Here is a 21106-nt window from a genome sequence, read left to right on the forward strand (position 1 = left end):
ACCCCATTTCTACGCACAGCACGGCCCTACGGTAAATGCCCCCCCACACACCCTGCTCCCCATTTCTACACACAGCACGGCCCTACGGTAAATGCCCCCCCATACACACCCTGCTCCCCATTTCTACACACAGCACGGCCCTAGGGTAAATGCCCCCCCATACACACCCTGCTCCCCATTTCTACACACAGCACGGCCCTAGGGTAAATGTCCCCCCATACACACCCTGCTCCCCATTTCTACACACAGCACGGCCCTAGGGTAAATGCCCCCCCATACACACCCTGCTCCCCATTTCTACACACAGCATGGCCCTACGGTAAATGGCCCCCAATACACACCCTGCTCCCCATTTCTACACACAGCAGGGCCCTACGGTAAATGCCCCCCCCCACACCCTGCACCCCATTTCTACACACAGCACGGCCCTACGGTAAATGTCCCCCCATACACACCCTGCACCCCATTTCTACACACAGCACAGCCCTAGGGTAAATGCCCCCCATATACACCCTGCTCCCCATTTCTACACACAGCACGGCCCTAGGGTAAATGCCTCCCCCCCACACCCTGCACCCCATTTCTACACACAACACGGCCCTACGGTAAATGCCTTCCCCCCCCCACTCCCCATTTCTACACACAGCACGGCCCTAGGGTAAATGTCCCCCCATACACACCCTGCTCCCCATTTCTACACACAGCACGGCCCTAGGGTAAATGCCCCCCCATACACACCCTGCTCCCCATTTCTACACACAGCATGGCCCTACGGTAAATGGCCCCCAATACACACCCTGCTCCCCATTTCTACACACAGCAGGGCCCTACGGTAAATGCCCCCCCCCACACCCTGCACCCCATTTCTACACACAGCACGGCCCTACGGTAAATGTCCCCCCATACACACCCTGCACCCCATTTCTACACAGAGCACAGCCCTAGGGTAAATGCCCCCCATATACACCCTGCTCCCCATTTCTACACACAGCACGGCCCTAGGGTAAATGCCTCCCCCCCACACCCTGCACCCCATTTCTACACACAGCACGGCCCTACGGTAAATGCCTTCCCCCCCCCACTCCCCATTTCTACACACAGCACGGCCCTAGGGTAAATGTCCCCCCATACACACCCTGCTCCCCATTTCTACACACAGCATGTCCCTAGGGTAAATGTCCCCCCACACACCCTACTCCCCATTTCTACACTCAGCACGGCCCTAGGGTAAATGCCCCCCTTACACACCCTGCACCCCATTTCTACACACAGCACGGCCCTAGGGTAAATGTCCCCCCACACACCCTACTCCCCATTTCTACACACAGCACGGCCCTAGGGTAAATGTCCCCCCACACACCCTACTCCCCATTTCTACACACAGCACGGCCCTAGGGTAAATGCCCCCCCCCCACTCCCCATTTCTACACACAGCACGGCCCTACGGTAAATGCCCCCCTACTCCCCATTTCTACACGCAGCCCTATGGGGAATGTCGCGTCTCCTCCACGTTGCCCCTTTGCACAGGGGGGGCCCTGCTGGGGCCTCGTGCCCACACACCCCACGTAGCCCCCGCCCCCTGCTCCGCCCGGGGGTCCCTGCTCTGCCCTGCGCCTGGCTTCCTTTGGCCGCGCGTTCGCCCCCTCCCCCAGCCGCACACAGCCGCCAGCCCGGCTCAAAGGGCCCTTTCTGCGGGGCTGCTCCCCCCTCGGGCCCCGGAGGCGGAATCCTTCCCCTTTGTGCTGGGGCTTCATTAGCATTCCCGCTGCGCCGCTCGGCCGGCCGGGCCTTTGTGGCGCTGGCGAGGTCAGGGGCCAGGGGGAGGCGGCGAAGAGAAAGGGGGAAGAAAAGGAGCCCCCGGCTGCAAGTGGGGGCGGATCGGGGGGGGACCAGGCCTGGAGCAGGGAGGGGGCAGGCGCTGGGGCAGAGCGAGGGGGCAGGAGGGGCCCCCTCAGTGATGACTCGGGGGGGGGGGGGGGGAGCCGGCCCGTCCACTTGCTGAGCTGGGGTAAATCCCAAATCGCGGCCTGCCCCTGCCTAGGGGAGGCGTCTGTCCTTCCTGCCCTAGACGCTCAGGTGCCTGGCTAAGGGGTGACCGGCCCTGCTGCCCTGCCCGGCTCCTCCCAGGCTGGCGCCGCTGTTAAACTTCGCCTGCCCCACCCCAGAGGCAGCTGCATCTCAGCGCCAGGCCCTGGCGCTCCCTCCACCCTGCCCCGCGCTGGGCACCTCGGGCCAGGCTGGCCCGGGACAGCCAGCCGCCCACCGCGGCCCGGCCCGGCCCGGCAGGAAGGGGTTAAGGAGCCGCCAGCCCCAGGCACAAAAGAGACGAGGAGGACTCGTCTTGCCAATGAGGGGCGCCCAGAAGGGGGCGTGTCCGTGCCCCAGGGAGGGAGGGGGGCAGGGACCGGCCCGGGAGAGCCCCGCTGCCCGCCCGGCGGCAGAGCCAGGGGTGCCCGGCCCGGCCCCCGCTGGGATGTCGCGCCGCAAGCAGCGCAAACCCCAGCACCTGGTCTCGGACTGCGACGGCTCCACGGGCTCCGAGAACGGTGGGTGCGGGGGGGGGGGGGGGGGCGGCAGGTGCGGCGGGGGGGGGGGGCACAAGGGGCGGGAGCAGCTCGAGAACTCCGAGAAACTCGCCAAAGTCTCCAACTCCCAGGCGCTGCGTCCGTGCGCCCCGAAATCTGCCCCCCTTGTGTTCTGCGCCCCATCGCTCTGTGCCCCACTTATCTGCCCCTGCCCCCCATCGCTCTGTGCCCCCATTATCTGCCCCTGCCCCCCATCGCTCTGTGCCCCCATTATCTGCCCCCTGCCCCTCTTGTGTTCTGCGCCCCATCGCTCTGTGCCCCCGTTATCTGTCCCTGCCCCCCTTGTGTTCTGCGCCCCATCGCTCTGTGCCCCCCTTATCTGCCCCTGCCCCCCTTGTGTTCTGCGCCCCATCGCTCTGTGCCCCCCTTATCTGCCCCTGCCCCCCTTGTGTTCTGCGCCCCATCGCTCTGTGCCCCCGTTATCTGCCCCTGCCCCCCTTGTGTTCTGCGCCCCATCGCTCTGTGCCCCCCTTATCTGTCCCTGCCCCCCTTGTGTTCTGCGCCCCATCGCTCTGTGCCCCCATTATCTGTCCCTGCCCCCCTTGTGTTCTGCGCCCTATCGCTCTGTGCCCCCCTTATCTGTCCCTGCCCCCCTTGTGTTCTGCGCCCCATCGCTCTGTGCCCCCCTTATCTGTCCCTGCCCCCCTTGTGTTCTGCGCCCCATCGCTCTGTGCCCCCCTTATCTGTCCCCTGCACCCCATCGATCTGTGCCCCCATTATCTGCCCCCTGCACCCCATCGCTCTGTGCCCCCCTTATCTGTCCCCTGCCCCCCTTGTGTTCTGCGCCCCATCGCTCTGTGCCCCCCTTATCTGTCCCTGCCCCCCTTGTGTTCTGCGCCCCATCGCTCTGTGCCCCCGTTATCTGCCCCTGCCCCCCATCGCTCTGTGCCCCCCTTATCTGTCCCTGCCCCCCTTGTGTTCTGCACCCCATCGCTCTGTGCCCCCCTTATCTGTCCCTGCCCCCCTTGTGTTCTGCGCCCCATCGCTCTGTGCTCCCGTTATCTGCCCCCTGCACCCCATCGATCTGTGCCCCCATTATCTGCCCCCTGCCCCCCTTGTGTTCTGCGCCCTATCGCTCTGTGCCCCCCTTATCTGCCCCTGCCCCCCTTGTGTTCTGCGCCCCATCGCTCTGTGCCCCCCTTATCTGTCCCCTGCCCCCCTTGTGTTCTGCACCCCATCGCTCTGTGCCCCCCTTATCTGTCCCCTGCACCCCTTGTGTTCTGCGCCCTATCGCTCTGTGCCCCCCTTATCTGTCCCCTGCCCCCCTTGTGTTCTGCACCCCATCGCTCTGTGCCCCCCTTATCTGTCCCCTGCACCCCTTGTGTTCTGCGCCCCATCGCTCTGTGCCCCCCTTATCTGTCCCCTGCACCCCTTGTGTTCTGCGCCCTATCGCTCTGTGCCCCCCTTATCTGCCCCCTGCCCCCCTTGTGTTCTGCGCCCCATCGCTCTGTGCCCCCCTTATCTGTCCCTGCCCCCCTTGTGTTCTGCGCCCCATCGCTCTGTGCCCCCCTTATCTGTCCCCTGCCCCCCTTGTGTTCTGCGCCCCATCGCTCTGTGCCCCCCTTATCTGTCCCCTGCCCCCCTTGTGTTCTGCACCCCATCGCTCTGTGCCCCCCTTATCTGTCCCCTGCACCCCTTGTGTTCTGCGCCCTATCGCTCTGTGCCCCCCTTATCTGTCCCCTGCCCCCCTTGTGTTCTGCGCCCCATCGCTCTGTGCCCCCCTTATCTGTCCCCTGCACCCCTTGTGTTCTGCGCCCTATCGCTCTGTGCCCCCCTTATCTGTCCCTGCCCCCCTTGTGTTCTGCGCCCCATCGCTCTGTGCCCCCCTTATCTGTCCCCTGCGCCCCTTGTGTTCTGCGCCCCATCGCTCTGTGCCCCCGTTATCTGCCCCTGCCCCCCTTGTGTTCTGCGCCCCCTCGCTCTGTGCCCCCCTTATCTGTCCCCTGCGCCCCTTGTGTTCTGCGCCCCATCGCTCTGTGCCCCCGTTATCTGCCCCTGCCCCCCTTGTGTTCTGCGCCCCATCGCTCTGTGCCCCCCTTATCTGTCCCTGCCCCCCTTGTGTTCTGCGCCCCATCGCTCTGTGCCCCCCTTATCTGCCCCCTGCCCCCCTTGTGTTCTGCGCCCCATCGCTCTGTGCCCCCCTTATCTGTCCCTGCCCCCCTTGAGTTCTGCGCCCCATCGCTCTGTGCCCCCCTTATCTGCCCCCTGCCCCCCTTGTGTTCTGCGCCCCATCGCTCTGTGCCCCCCTTATCTGCCCCCTGCCCCCCTTGTGTTCTGCGCCCCATCGCTCTGTGCCCCCCTTATCTGCCCCCTGCCCCCCTTGTGTTCTGCGCCCCATCGCTCTGTGCCCCCGTTATCTGCCCCTGCCCCCCTTGTGTTCTGCGCCCCATCGCTCTGTGCCCCCGTTATCTGCCCCTGCCCCCCTTGTGTTCTGCGCCCCATCGCTCTGTGCCCCCGTTATTTGTCCCCTGCACCCCATTGTGTTCTGCGCCCCATCGCTCTGTGCCCCCGTTATCTGTCCCCTGCACCCCATTGTGTTCTGCGCCCCATCGCTCTGTGCCCCCGTTATTTGTCCCCTGCACCCCATTGTGTTCTGCGCCCCATCGCTCTGTGCCCCCGTTATCTGTCCCCTGCACCCCATTGTGTTCTGCGCCCCATCGCTCTGTGCCCCCGTTATTTGTCCCCTGCACCCCATTGTGTTCTGCGCCCCATCGCTCTGTGCCCCCGTTATCTGTCCCCTGCACCCCATTGTGTTCTGCACCCCATCGCTCTGTGCCCCCGTTATCTGTCCCCTGCACCCCATTGTGTTCTGCACCCCATCGCTCTGTGCCCCCGTTATTTGTCCCCTGCACCCCATCGCTCTGTGCCCCCCTTATCTGTCCCCTGCACCCCATCGATCTGTGCCCCCATTATCTGCCCCCTGCGCCCCATCGCTCTGTGCCCCCGTTATCTGTCCCCTGCACCCCATCGCTCTGTGCCCCCCTTATCTGTCCCCTGCGCCCCATCGCTCTGTGCCCCCGTTATCTGTCCCCTGCACCCCATCGCTCTGTGCCCCCGTTATCTGTCCCTGCACCCCATCGCTCTGTGCCCCCATTATCTGTCCCCTGCACCCCATCGATCTGTGCCCCCCTTATCTGTCCCCTGCGCCCCATCGCTCTGTGCCCCCCTTATCTGTCCCCTGCGCCCCATCGCTCTGTGCCCCCGTTATCTGTCCCCTGCACCCCATCGCTCTGTGCCCCCCTTATCTGTCCCCTGCACCCCATCGCTCTGTGCCCCCGTTATCTGTCCCCTGCACCCCATCGTTCTGTGCCCCCGTTATCTGTCCCCTGCGCCCCATCGCTCTGTGCCCCATCGCTCTGTGCCCCCGTTATCTGTCCCCTGCGCCCCATCGCTCTGTGCCCCCGTTATCTGTCCCCTGCACCCCATCACTCTGTGCCCCCATTATCTGTCCCCTGCGCCCCATCGCTCTGTGCCCCCGTTATCTGTCCCCTGCGCCCCATCGCTCTGTGCCCCCGTTATCTGTCCCCTGCACCCCATCGCTCTGTGCCCCCGTTATCTGTCCCCTGCGCCCCATCGCTCTGTGCCCCATCGCTCTGTGCCCCCGTTATCTGTCCCCTGCACTCCATCGCTCTGTGCCCCCCTTATCTGTCCCCTGCACCCCATCGCTCTGTGCCCCCGTTATCTGTCCCCTGCACCCCATCGCTCTGTGCCCCCGTTATCTGTCCCCTGCACCCCATCGATCTGTGCCCCCATTATCTGTCCCCTGCGCCCTATCGCTCTGTGCCCCCGTTATCTGTCCCCTGCACCCCATCTATCTGTGCCCCCCTTATCTGCGTCCCATCTGCCCCTTTATTTCTACCCTGAACCTGTTATCTGTGCGCCCCGAAATATGTCCCATGCACCCCAACATCTGTTCTCTGCGCCCCGTTATCTGTCCCCTAAGCCCCGTTATCTGTGCTCCATAAACTCTCCTGCTCCCCCTTTATCTGTCCCCTGCACCCCTTATAACTGTGCCTTTCCTCTGCGGCTGCACCCGTCTAGCCATGTATCCCCTGCACCCCATCTGTGTGCCCCTCCGCAGTACACTGCACCCCATCTGTCTCTGCACCCCAGCTCCCCATTGGTCTGTGCCCCTCCGCAGTACACTGCACCCCATCTGTCTCTGCACCCCAGCTCCCCATTGGTCTGTGCCCCTCCTCCATACACTGCACCCCATCTGTCTCTGCACCCCAGCTCCCCATTGGTCTGTGCCCCTCCGCAGTACACTGCACCCCATCTGTCTCTGCACCCCTGCTCCCCATTGGTCTGTGCCCCTCCTCCATACACTGCACCCCATCTGTCTCTGCACCCCAGCTCCCCATTGGTCTGTGCCCCTCCGCAGTACACTGCACCCCATCTGTCTCTGCACCCCTGCTCCCCATTGGTCTGTGCCCCTCCTCCGTACACTGCACCCCATCTGTCTCTACACCCCTGCTCCCCATTGGTCTGTGCCCCTCCTCCATACACTGCACCCCATCTGTCTCTGCACCCCTGCTCCCCATTGGTCTGTGCCCCTCCTCCATACACTGCACCCCATCTGTCTCTGCACCCCTGCTCCCCATTGGTCTGTGCCCCTTCTCCATACACTGCACCCCATCTGTCTCTGCACCCCTGCTCCCTATTGATCTGTGCCCCTCCTCGGTACACTGCACCCCAGATCTCTGTACTCCTGCTCCCCATCGGTCTGTGCCCCTCCTCTGTACACTGCACCCCATCTATCTCTGCACCCCTGCTCCCCATTGGTCTGTGCCCCTCCTCTGTACACTGCACCCCATCTGTCTCTGCACCCCTGCTCCCCATCGGTCTGTGCCCCTCCTCCATACACTGCACCCCTGCTCCCCATTGGTCTGTGCCCCTCCTCCATACACTGCACCCCATCTATCTCTGCACCCCTGCTCCCCATCTCTGTGCCCCTCCTCTGTACACTGCACCCCATCTATCTCTGCACCCCTTCTCCCCATAGGTCTGTGCCCCTCCTCTGTACACTGCACCCCATCTGTCTCTGCACCCCTGCTCCCCATTGGTCTGTGCCTCTCCTCTGTACGCTGCACCCCAGATCTCTGTACCCCTGCTCCCCATAAGTCTGTGCCCCTCCTCTGTACACTGCACCCCATCTGTCTCTGCACCCCTGCTCCCCATCGGTCTGTGCCCCTCCTCTGTACACTGCACCCCATCTATCTCTGTACCCCTGCTCCCCATCTCTGTGCCCCTCTTCTGTACACTGCACCCCATCTATCTCTGCACCCCTGCTCCCCATCGGTCTGTGCCCCTCCTCTGTACGCTGCACCCCAGATCCCTGCTCCCCATCGGTCTGTGCGCCTCCTCTGTACGCTGCACCCCAGATCCCTGCTCCCCATCGGTCTGTGCCCCTCCTCTGTACACTGCACCCCATCTGTCTCTGCACCCCAGCTCCCCATTGGTCTGTGCCCCTCCTCTGTACGCTGCACCCCATCTGTCTCTGCACCCCAGCTCCCCATCGGTCTGTGCCCCTCCTCCATACACTGCACCCCATCTGTCTCTGCACCCCAGCTCCCCATTGGTCTGTGCCCCTCCTCTCTACGCTGCACCCTCTGTCTCTGCACCCCTGCTCCCCATTGGTCTGTGCCCCTCCTCCGTACACTGCACCCCATCTGTCTCTGCACCCCCTGCATCGCCTCATCTATGTGACCATCTGCACCCCACATCTCTGCATCTTCTGCCGCCCCATGTGTCCCAGGTGCTCCGTCCAGCCAGTCCCATACATGACATGCAGCACACCCCCACCCACCCATGTCTATGCATCCGCCCATAGGTGGGTCTGTCTGTTCTCTCTGTCTCCCTGGCCCCTCTCTGTTCTGCTGCGCCTCTCCCCGCCCCCTCCGGCCCTTTGTGGGGTTGCTAGGTAACTCCGGGAGCCCTGCAGATCTTCTCTTGTGTTGAGTTTGGAGGGTTTTTTCTTGTGGGGATTTTGGCTGCACCCGGGAGAGATTCAAATGCCACCCAGCTGATGAGCAGGGGCCCCAGCATGTGTTTCTAGTTGTGGTGCATGTATCCCACAGGCCTGGGCGCACCGAACAACATTTATTCTGCACAGGGGTGGAACAACTTAGAGGGAACATTGGTCGCTGCTGTAAACTGGTGTGAGGGAACGGGCGCAAGGCACCTGGAGGGAATCCACCACCCACCGAGGGCAGCCAGGGCACGTGAAGCCCCCCAGGGGACACAGCTCAGCCAGGGATGGGCCTAGCATTGCCAGACAAGGCCTGGTCTCTCCTGCCCTCAGTGCATTGGATAAGGAGGCAGGAGAAGGGGACGGAGCCCTGTGACTTGGCGTCTGCTTGTGCCCATCAGTCGTTTCAAGTGCAGTGAAACCGGGGCAGGGGACACAGGCAAACCAGACTCCTAAAGGGGGACAGTTGTCTGGAAAGGTTGCGAACCAGTGGGCTGGAGGGGGGGGTCCTTCCCCAGCCCTGCCTCGAGCTAGTCCCCTTGGGGGCAGCTGCCTTGGGCATGGGGAACCCACTGAGCCGACATTAGGGAGCAGGGATCCCGGTGTGTTGGGAGGGGCAGAGACATCCCCACGTGAGGGCAGAGGGATCCCATGATTCTTGGGATGCTGGGACCCCCAGCTTGGCCTCAGGGACCCTGTGGACTTTGAGCCTCAAGGAGCTCGTGGCTGCTGGGGTGCAGGGACCCCCAGCTGGATTTGAGGTTCACAGGGGTCCCGGCTGGGCTTGGGAACTCCTCAGGAATTGGGGTGCAGAGACCCTGGATGGAAAGCATTGGGAACCCCCGGGAATGGGGGTGCAGGGACCCCAGATGGGCAGTGCTGGGACCCCCTGGGAATCGGGGTGCAGGGACCCTGGATGGGCAGTGCTGGGACTCGTCCTGGGAATGGGGGTGCAAAGACCCTAGATAGTTATGGGAACCGCCTGGGAATGAGGGTGCAAGGACCCTGGATGGGTTTGGGAACCGCCTGGGAATGGGGGGTGCAAGGACCCCGGATGGGTTTGGGAACCCCTCGGAATGGGGGTGCAAAGACCCTGGATGGGTCTGGGAACCCCCTGGGAATGGGGGTGCAAGGACCCCGGATGGGTCTGGGAACCCCCGGGAATCGGGGTGCAAGGACCCCGGATGGGTTTGGGAACCGCCTGGGAATGGGGGGGTGCAAGGACCCCGGATGGGTTTGGGAACCCCTCGGAATGGGGGTGCAAAGACCCTGGATGGGTCTGGGAACCCCCTGGGAATGGGGGTGCAAGGACCCCGGATGGGTCTGGGAACCCCCGGGAATGGGGGTGCAAGGACCCCGGATGGGTCTGGGAACCCCCTGGGAATGGGGGTGCAAGGACCCCGGATGGGTCTGGGAACCCCCTCGGAATGGGGGTGCAAGGACCCCGGATGGGTCTGGGAACCCCCTGGGAATGGGGGTGCAAGGACCCCGGATGGGTTTGGGAACCCCTCGGAATGGGGGTGCAAAGACCCCGGATGGGTCTGGGAACCCCCTGGGAATGGGGGTGCAAGGACCCCGGATGGGTCTGGGTACCCCGTGGGAATGGGGGTGCAAGGACCCCGGATGGGTCTGGGAACCCCCTGGGAATGGGGGTGCAAGGACCCCGGATGGGTCTGGGAACCCCCTCGGAATGGGGGTGCAAGGACCCCGGATGGGTCTGGGTACCCCGTGGGAATGGGGGTGCAAGGACCCCGGATGGGTCTGGGAACCCCCTGGGAATGGGGGTGCAAGGACCCCGGATGGGTCTGGGAACCCCTCAGGTATCAGGCTGAGGGCCCCGGGCTGGCTCCGCAGGGAGCGGACGCTCCGCGCTGGCCCCGGCTCCGGCTTTGGCATCCGGACACCAGAGGTCCCTGCAGCCCCGGACCCGCTCCGGCTCCTCCCGCATCCGCTCGCCCCTCCTGCTTCCTACCCCCCCCCCCCCCCCCCCCCTCCGCCGCTCCTCCCGCATCCTCCCCCTGCTCCGGCCGCAGCGCGCAGGCCCCGCGCCCGGGATCGGGCCATGGCGGAGCCCGCAGGTGCGGTACCGCTGCGCGCTCGCCGGGCCGGGCCGGGCCTCCTCCGGCCGCTGCCGGGGACTGGGCGGGGACCTCGTCCGGCCTCTGTCCGTGCGTCCTACTGTCTGTCCGTCCGTCCGGGCGTCCTTCTGTCCGTCCGTCCCCTGCACCCTTATGTCTGTGCGCCCGTCTGTCTGTCCTCTGTGCGCTCTTCTGTCTGCCTGTCTGTCCGTCCCCTGTCAGTCTGCGCATCCGCTCGCTGCACCCCCCCGTCTGTCTGTCTGTCTGTGCACCCTGGGGAAAGGAGAACCCTGCCCCACCCCCCTTCTGCTGGGCCCCGAGCCCCCGCTGGACTCTCACGCGCCCGTGGGGGGGGAGGGCGCTGTGCTGCGCGAATATTCCTGGGAGCAATGGAAGGGTGAGGGCTGGGGGGAGGCAGCCCCAGGTCTCAGGGGGCAGGTTCCCCTGCCTGTAGCTTTGGGGGTGCTGCAGAAGCTGGGGGTGCCAGGGACTCCCCCAAGGTCTGACTCTCTCTCCCTCCTTCCCCAGGGGACACGGGGGACGAGGCCGCCCCGTCCTGCCCCACGGAGCTGGCCACCCACCGGGACGCCTGTCCCCCCAGCCAGCCGCCTCCTGCCTCCTCCTCCTCCTCAGCCAACGGACAAGACAGCACTGGCCCGTCCTCCTCCTCCTCCTCTTCCTCCTCAGAGCCCCGGCCTGACAGCCCCCCGGGCATGGAGACTGAGACGACTCCTCCAGCCAGCAACCCCGCCGCCCCGGAGCCGCCCCCTCCCCCGCCACCCCCGCCCGCCACCCCCACGGGGCACCTCAACATCCCCCTGATCCTGGAGGAGCTGCGGGTGCTGCAGCAGCGCCAGCTGCACCAGATGCAGATGACCGAGGAGATCTGCCGCCAGGTGCTGCTGCTGGGTTCCCTGGGGCAGCCGGAGCCGGCTCCGGGGGCCTCCCACCTGCCCAAGGCCCCCTTGCCCGTCTTCTCCATCAAGTCCGAGCCGGTGAGGACCCAGGCGTCCAGCTCCCCGGAGGTGCCCAAGCCCACCTTCTTCCACCTCTACCACCCCTTCCCTGGCAGCGCCCGGGGCCCCAGAGCAGAGCCCATCCTGGCCCCAGCGCTCCCCGCCACGGGGCTGCTGGCTGCCCAGTGTCTGGGGGCTGCACGGGGCCTGGAGCAAGCCACCTCGCCCGGGCTGCTGCGGCCGAAGAACGGGGCCGAGGCGGGGCCAGAGGAGAAGCCGGGGGGCCGACACAAATGCCGCTTCTGCGCCAAGGTCTTCGGGAGTGACAGCGCCTTGCAGATCCACCTGCGCTCCCACACGGGCGAGCGGCCCTACAAATGCAACGTCTGCGGCAACCGCTTCACCACCCGGGGCAACCTCAAGGTGCACTTCCACCGGCACCGGGAGAAGTACCCGCACGTGCAGATGAACCCCCACCCCGTCCCCGAGCACCTCGACTACGTGCTGACCGGCGCCGGGCTGCCCTACGGCATGTCGGTGCCCCCCGAGAAGGCCGAGCCGGGCGAGGAGGCGCCACCCGCCGAGCGCAAGGGGCTGAGCGCCACCGAGAGCCTGACGCTGCTCTCGGGCACCGCGGGCGCCTCCCAGGCCCTGCCCGTCTTCAACAAGCTGGTGCTGCTGAAAGCGGCGGAGGGGCGGGCCAAGGGGGATGAGAACACCCCGCCGGGGAGGGAAGCAGACACAGCCCGGGTGCCCCTGGGCAAGCTGCCCAGCTGGGCCCTGCTGGCTAACCACTTCAAAGCCGGCAGCACCGGCTTCCCCTTCCCCTACGTGCTGGAGCCGGTGGGAGCCTCGCCCTCGGAGACCTCCAAGCTGCAGCAGCTGGTGGAGAAGATCGACCGGCAGGGGACGTCGCCCGGCCCATCCGCCCCCTCGCCACCCTCCTCGTCCTCGTCCTCGGGGCCCAACCAGTGCGTGATCTGCCTGCGGGTGCTCAGCTGCCCCCGGGCGCTGCGCCTGCACTACGGGCAGCACGGCGGGGAGCGCCCCTTCAAGTGCAAGGTGTGTGGCCGGGCCTTCTCCACCCGGGGCAACCTGCGGGCCCACTTTGTGGGCCACAAGGCCAGCCCGGCCGCTCGCGCCCAGAACTCCTGCCCCATCTGCCAGAAGAAGTTCACCAACGCCGTCAGCCTGCAGCAGCACGTCCGCATGCACCTGGGAGGCCAGATCCCCAACGGCGCCCTGCTGCCCGAGCCCCCCACCACCCCAGGGGAGCCGCCCCACCGCCCCGAGGGCCCCGCCCCGCAGCGGGATGAGGAGGAGCTGTCGGAGGAGGAGGAGGAGGAAGAGGAAGGCAGTGATGAAGACTCACTGGACAGCGGCACGGAGAAGGCCCTGGGGGGCTCAGAAGGGGCGTCCAGCCCCGGGGAGGAAACGCCGACTCACGCCAAGGAAGAGGAGGATGCTGGGAAGCCAGAGGGGGGAGCAGCGGCCGATCCCAAAGGAGGGAGCTCCCCAGACGCTGCGGAGGGAGAAGGGGACCCCAGTGCCCGGAAGGTGGAGGGAGGAGAAGGAGCCCAGGGCGCAGAGGAGGAGGGAGCAGCAGGGGCAGGAGCCGAGGAGCCACGGGCCAGCCAGGCCAAAGAGGGGGCGGCGCTGGCCTGCGGGCTCTGCAAGGAAGAGGGGGCAGCACTGTGCAAGCACGCCCTGGCAGCCCCCCACCAGGTAAGGGAGACCCTCTCCCTCCCCCTCCTCAGACCTGCCTGTGCCTGTATGCAGGGGCCCATGCGGGGATGCCCTGCGCCCCGGGGCCCTCAGTTTCCCTCGGCATTTCACAGGCTCCCCCTTCTCTGCCCCCCGGCAGGTCCCCCTGGGTGGCCCGGCATGGAGCTGCGGCGCAGCACGGCACGGTCGGCGTCTGGTCCCGGAGGCCCCGGGAGGGGGGGCGAAGCTGCAGGATTTCTTGGCACGGGAGGTGCCAGCCCAGCTGGTAGGGCCCCTGTCTTTCTGGAACCAGTACACGGCTTTCATCGCCGGCGGGGGCCTGGCCGCCAAGACCTGCCGGGGCCCTGCCACGCCTGCCCCCCCTTCCTCCTCTGCCGTGCCCCCAGTGCTTTTCCCGCCCGGCAAAGCAGCCCCCCCCGAGGCCAAGGAGAAGCCGGCAGGAGGACCCCCCGCTGCCGGGGAGGCCGCCCCAGAGAGCCAAGGCAAGGCGGAGAAGTAGCAGCCTCTGAGCAGGTAACACCGCCCTCCTTCCCCGGGGCAGAGCAGGAAGGGACTTGGCCCTACAGTCCAGCCCAGCTGTGATGGGGGGCTGCCCTAGCAACACCCCCCCTCAGTTTAGGCACTTGTGGGAGGTGGAAAAGATGGAGGCTCGGGCTGATGAGGGGGGCCTGGGGAGAGGGAACCCAGAGGGTGCTTGGTGGGATGCATTTGGGGTTGGTTTGGGGGGCTGGGCTTCCCCATTATGAGCATTTTCCCGGCCAGGAGGACCCCCAGTGCTGCCCCCTAACTCCATCTCTCTTTCTCTCTCTCCTCCAGGGGACGCCAACCTGGGCGCGCTGCAAGAGGCCCCAGCCCAGTGGGGGGAGCAGGCACCAGGGACATGCCCCCCCAAACTTTAGTGGCATTTTAGTCTTTTCCTGTAGCTCCGAGGGGGCTGGGCAGGAGGCAGGACCCTGGCGCAGGGACTGGGGCTCATCTCAGCCACCCTGGCCCCATAGAAATGCCCCCTCTAGTATAGCACAAAGGCCCAGCCGCTCCAGCCAGGGACCGTGGGACTTTGTCTGCATCCTCCATTAAAGCAGTTTGACAAACTACTCCGAGACTCGAGTCTTATTCTTCCTGAGGACTGATCAGGGTGAGTTGGGAGAATCAGAGGTTTGTCACACACAAACACAGCAGTGGGCAAGAGGGACACATATATACACGCCCCTAGCACGGTCACACACCGGGCAGGGAGCAGGAGAGACACACACATATACACGCCCCTAGCACGGTCACACACCAGGCAGGGAGCAGGAGAGACACACACATATACACACCCCTAGCACGGTCACACACCGGGCAGGGGGCAGGAGAGACACACACATATACACGCCCCTAGCACGGTCACACACCGGGCAGGGAGCAGGAGAGACACACACATATACACGCCCCTAGCACGGTCACACACCGGGCAGGGAGCAGGAGAGACACACACATATACACGCCCCTAGCACGGTCACACACCGGGCAGAGGGCAGGAGAGACACACACATATACACGCCCCTAGCACGGTCACACACCGGGCAGGGGGCAGGAGAGACACACACATATACACGCCCCAAGCACGGTCACACACCGGGCAGGGAGCAGGAGAGACACACACATATACACGCCCCTAGCACGGTCACACACCAGGCAGGGAGCAGGAGAGACACACACATATACACACCCCTAGCACGGTCACACACCGGGCAGGGAGCAGGAGAGACACACACATATACACACCCCTAGCACGGTCACACACCGGGCAGGGAGCAGGAGAGACACACACATATACACGCCCCTAGCACGGTCACACACCGGGCAGTGGGCAGGAGAGACACACACATATACACGCCCCTAGCACGGTCACACACCGGGCAGGGGGCAGGAGAGACACACACATATACACGCCGCTAGCACGGTCACACACCGGGCAGGGAGCAGGAGAGACACACACATATACACGCCCCTAGCACGGTCACACACCGGGCAGTGGGCAGGAGAGACACACACATATACACGCCCCTAGCACGGTCACACACCGGGCAGTGGGCAGGAGAGACACACACATATACACGCCCCTAGCACGGTCACACACCGGGCAGGGAGCAGGAGAGACACACACATATACACGCCCCTAGCACGGTCACAAACCGGGCAGGGGGCAGGAGAGACACACACATATACACACCCCTAGCACGGTCACACACCGGGCAGGGGGCAGGAGACACACACATATACACGCCCCTAGCACGGTCACACACCAGGCAGGGAGCAGGAGAGACACACACATATACACACCCCTAGCACGGTCACACACCGGGCAGGGAGCAGGAGAGACACACACATATACACGCCCCTAGCACGGTCACACACCGGGCAGTGGGCAGGAGAGACACACACATATACACGCCCCTAGCACGGTCACACACCGGGCAGGGGGCAGGAGAGACACACACATATACACGCCGCTAGCACGGTCACACACCGGACAGGGAGCAGGAGAGACACACACATATACACACCCCTAGCACGGTCACACACCAGGCAGGGGGCAGGAGAGACACACACATATACACGCCCTTAACACGGTCACACACCGGGCAGGGAGCAGGAGAGACACACACATATACACGCCCCTAGCACGGTCACACACCGGCAGGGGGCAGGAGAGACACACACATATACACGCCCCTAGCACGGTCACACACCGGGCAGGGAGCAGGAGAGACACCCATATACACGCCCCTAGCACGGTCACACACCGGGCAGGGAGCAGGAGAGACACACATATACACGCCCCTAGCACGGTCACACACCGGGCAGGGGGCAGGAGAGACACACACATATACACGCCCCTAGCACGGTCACACACCGGGCAGTGGGCAGGAGAGACACACACATATACACGCCCCTAGCACTGTCACACACCGGGCAGGGAGCAGGAGAGACACCCATATACACGCCCAAAGCACGGTCACACACCGGGCAGGGGGCAGGAGAGACACACACATATACACGCCCCTAGCACGGTCACACACCGGGCAGGGAGCAGGAGAGACACACACATATACACGCCCCTAGCACGGTCACACACCGGGCAGGGAGCAGGAGAGACACCCATATACACGCCCCTAGCACGGTCACACACCGGGCAGGGAGCAGGAGAGACACACATATACACGCCCCTAGCACGGTCACACACCGGGCAGGGGGCAGGAGAGACACACACATATACACGCCCCTAGCATGGTCACACACCGGCAGGGGGCAGGAGAGACACACACATATACACGCCCCTAGCACGGTCACACACCGGGCAGTGGGCAGGAGAGACACACACATATACACGCCCCTAGCACGGTCACACACCGGGCAGGGGGCAGGAGAGACACACACATATACACGCCCCTAGCACGGTCACACACCAGGCAGGGAGCAGGAGAGACACACACATATACACGCCCCTAGCACGGTCACACACCGGCAGGGAGCAGGAGAGACACACACATATACACGCCCCTAGCACGGTCACACACCGGGCAGGGAGCAGGAGAGACACACACATATACACGCCCCTAGCACGGTCACACACCAGGCAGGGAGCAGGAGAGACACACACATATACACGCCCCTAGCACGGTCACACACCGGGCAGTGGGCAGGAGAGACACACACATATACACGCCCCTAGCACGGTCACACACCAGGCAGGGGGCAGGAGAGACACACACATATACACGCCCCTAGCACGGTCACACACCGGGCAGGGGGCAGGAGAGACACACACATATACACGCCCCTAGCACGATCACTCACCAGGCAGGGGGCAGGAGAGACACACACATATACACGCCCCTAGCACGGTCACACACCAGGCAGTGGGCAGGAGAGACACACACATATAAACGCCCCTAGAACGGTCACACACTGGGCAGTGGGCAGGAGAGACACACTCATATACACGCCCCTAGCACGGTCACACACCAGGCAGGGAGCAGGAGAGACACACACATATACACGCCCCTAGCACGGTCACACACTGGGCAGGGGGCAGGAGAGACACACACATATACACGCCCCTAGCACGGTCACACACCGGGCAGGGAGCAGGAGAGACACACACATATACACGCCCCTAGCACGGTCACACACCGGCAGGGGGCAGGAGAGACACACACATATACACGCCCCTAGCACGGTCACACACCGGGCAGGGAGCAGGAGAGACACACACATATACACGCCCCTAGCACGGTCACACACCAGGCAGGGAGCAGGAGAGACACCCATATACACGCCCCTAGCACGGTCACACACCGGGCAGGGAGCAGGAGAGACACACATATACACGCCCCTAGCACGGTCACACACCGGGCACGGGGCAGGAGAGACACACACATATACACGCCCCTAGCACGGTCACACACCGGCAGGGGGCAGGAGAGACACACACATATACACGCCCCTAGCACGGTCACACACCGGGCAGGGAGCAGGAGAGACACACACATATACACGCCCCTAGCACGGTCACACACCGGGCAGGGAGCAGGAGAGACACACACATATACACGCCCCTAGCACGGTCACACACCAGGCAGGGAGCAGGAGAGACACACACATATACACGCCCCTAGCACGGTCACACACCAGGCAGGGAGCAGGAGAGACACACACATATACACGCCCCTAGCACGGTCACACACCGGGCAGGGGGCAGGAGAGACACACACATATACACGCCCCTAGCACGGTCACACACCGGGCAGTGGGCAGGAGAGACACACACATATACACGCCCCTAGCACGGTCACACACCGGGCAGGGGGCAGGAGAGACACACACATATACACGCCCCTAGCACGGTCACACACCAGGCAGGGGGCAGGAGAGACACACACATATACACGCCCCTAGCACGGTCACACACCAGGCAGGGGGCAGGAGAGACACACACATATACACGCCCCTAGCACGGTCACACACCGGGCAGTGGGCAGGAGAGACACACACATATACACGCCCCTAGCACGGTCACACACCGGGCAGGGGGCAGGAGAGACACACACATATACACGCCCCTAGCACGGTCACACACCGGGCAGGGAGCAGGAGAGACACACATATACACGCCCCTAGCACGGTCACACACCGGGCAGGGGGCAGGAGAGACACACACATATACACGCCCCTAGCACGGTCACACACCGGCAGGGGGCAGGAGAGACACACACATATACACGCCCCTAGCACGGTCACACACCGGGCAGGGAGCAGGAGAGACACACACATATACACGCCCCTAGCACGGTCACACACCGGGCAGGGAGCAGGAGAGACACACACATATATACGCCCCTAGCACGGTCACACACCGGGCAGGGAGCAGGAGAGACACACACATATACACGCCCCTAGCACGGTCACACACCGGGCAGGGGGCAGGAGAGACACACACATATACACGCCCCTAGCACGGTCACACACCGGGCAGGGGGCAGGAGAGACACACACATATACACGCCCCTAGCACGGTCACACACCGGGCAGTGGGCAGGAGAGACACACACATATACACGCCCCTAGCACGGTCACACACCGGGCAGGGGGCAGGAGAGACACACACATATACACGCCCCTAGCACGGTCACACACCAGGCAGGGGGCAGGAGAGACACACACATATACACGCCCCTAGCACGGTCACACACCGGGCAGTGGGCAGGAGAGACACACACATATACACGCCCCTAGCACGGTCACACACCGGGCAGGGAGCAGGAGAGACACACACATATACACGCCCCTAGCACGGTCACACACCAGGCAGGGAGCAGGAGAGACACCCATATACACGCCCCTAGCACGGTCACACACCGGGCAGGGAGCAGGAGAGACACACATATACACGCCCCTAGCACGGTCACACACCGGGCAGGGGGCAGGAGAGACACACACATATACACGCCCCTAGCACGGTCACACACCGGCAGGGAGCAGGAGAGACACACACATATACACGCCCCTAGCACGGTCACACACCGGGCAGGGAGCAGGAGAGACACACACATATACAGGCCCCAGCACGGTCACACACCGGGCAGTGGGCAGGAGAGACACACACATATACACGCCCCTAGCACGGTCACACACCGGGCAGGGAGCAGGAGAGACACACACATATACACGCCCCTAGCACGGTCACACACCGGGCAGGGAGCAGGAGAGACACACACATATACACGCCCCTAGCACGGTCACACACCGGGCAGTGGGCAGGAGAGACACACACATATACACGCCCCTAGCACGGTCACACACCGGGCAGGGAGCAGGAGAGACACACACATATACACGCCCCTAGCACGGTCACACACCAGGCAGGGAACAGGAGAGACACCCATATACACGCCCCTAGCACGGTCACACACCAGGCAGGGAGCAGGAGAGACACACATATACACGCCCCTAGCACGGTCACACACCGGGCAGGGGGCAGGAGAGACACACACATATACACGCCCCTAGCACGGTCACACACCGGCAGGGAGCAGGAGAGACACACACATATACACGCCCCTAGCACGGTCACACACCGGGCAGGGAGCAGGAGAGACACACACATATACAGGCCCCAGCACGGTCACACACCGGGCAGTGGGCAGGAGAGACACACACATATACACGCCCCTAGCACGGTCACACACCGGGCAGGGAGCAGGAGAGACACACACATATACACGCCCCTAGCACGGTCACACACCAGGCAGGGAGCAGGAGAGACACCCATATACACGCCCCTAGCATGGTCACACACCGGGCAGGGAGCAGGAGAGACATACATATACACGCCCCTAGCACGGTCACACACCGGGCAGGGGGCAGGAGAGACACACACATATACACGCCCCTAGCACGGTCACACACCGGCAGGGAGCAGGAGAGACACACACATATACACGCCCCTAGCACGGTCACACACCGGGCAGGGAGCAGGAGAGACACACACATATACACGCCCCTAGCACGGTCACACACCGGGCAGGGGGCAGGAGAGACACACACATATACACGCCCCTAGCACGGTCACACACCGGGCAGGGAGCAGGAGAGACACACACATATACACGCCCCTAGCACGGTCACACACCGGGCAGGGGGCAGGAGAGAGACACACATATACATGCCCCTAGCACGGTCACACACCGGGCAGGGAGCAGGAGAGACACACACATATACACGCCCCTAGCACGGTCACACACCGGGCAGGGGGCAGGAGAGACACACACATATACACGCCCCTAGCACGGTCACACACCGGGCAGGGAGCAGGAGAGACACACACATATACACGCCCCTAGCACGGTCACACACCGGGCAGGGGGCAGGAGAGAGACACACACACATTCACATGCAGCAAGGGGTACATGTTTCCTGGGGGCGAGGATGCTGCACAGGCTCCCCAGCAAATTACAGATACCCCCTCTCCTGGCTTGGGTCTTTGCCCCTCCCTTGCCAGCTTCCCATAATGCTCCCCAGCTGCCTCTGGTGCAGGGCCCCTCCAGCCTTCCCTCTCCGTCCAACCCTGCTGCCCTTCTTGTGATTTGCCTCTCTTCCCCCCGACTAGACCCCCACATGCATCTGCCCTGTGGCCAGGGAGAGTGGCCCCCTGCCAGCCCCAGGCTAAAGTCAGGGCTGCTGGGGAGTTCTTTGCAGCTAGGGGAGGATTCGAGGCCAGCAGGTCTGGCAGAGTTGGGATGGGAAGCC

The 21106-nt window shown here is 64.1% G+C and overlaps 2 protein-coding genes across 4 annotated transcripts in view; both read left to right on the top strand.

Annotated features, from left to right (window-relative positions):
• NOP9 (NOP9 nucleolar protein) overlaps positions 1 to 21106 on the top strand; it is a 340212-nt gene that overhangs the window by 261812 nt on the left and 57294 nt on the right. The window lies entirely within an intron of this gene.
• Positions 2391 to 14406, top strand: LOC102444961 (sal-like protein 2). 3 transcript variants are annotated; one of them, XM_075911941.1, is made up of 4 exons: positions 2391 to 2546; positions 11160 to 13312; positions 13452 to 13825; positions 14129 to 14406. In XM_075911941.1, exons 1-3 carry the CDS (start codon positions 2474 to 2476, stop codon positions 13809 to 13811), a joined length of 2586 nt encoding a protein of 861 aa, XP_075768056.1. In that variant the 5' UTR covers positions 2391 to 2473; the 3' UTR covers positions 13812 to 13825; positions 14129 to 14406. The 3 variants fall into 3 exon arrangements, with proteins under 3 accessions (XP_075768056.1, XP_075768058.1, XP_075768057.1); XM_075911943.1 differs by lacking the exon at positions 2391 to 2546 and adding an exon at positions 10533 to 10631; XM_075911942.1 differs by lacking the exon at positions 2391 to 2546 and adding an exon at positions 10588 to 10721.

The sequence above is a fragment of the Pelodiscus sinensis genome, chromosome 30, assembly GCF_049634645.1.
Source record: "Pelodiscus sinensis isolate JC-2024 chromosome 30, ASM4963464v1, whole genome shotgun sequence".
In the NCBI taxonomy this organism is placed as follows: Eukaryota; Metazoa; Chordata; order Testudines; family Trionychidae; genus Pelodiscus; species Pelodiscus sinensis.

Bases quoted from the DNA above. Each gene is read 5' to 3' on its own strand.
- LOC102444961 (XM_075911942.1), top strand. From the start codon at position 10,616: ATGGCGGAGCCCGCAGGTGCGGTACCGCTGCGCGCTCGCCGGGCCGGG. The intron at 10,722-11,159 runs GTGCGTCCTACT...CTCCTTCCCCAG, and splicing joins ACCTCGTCCGGCCTCTGTCC to GGGACACGGGGGACGAGGCC. The intron at 13,313-13,451 runs GTAAGGGAGACC...GCCCCCCGGCAG, and splicing joins CCCTGGCAGCCCCCCACCAG to GTCCCCCTGGGTGGCCCGGC.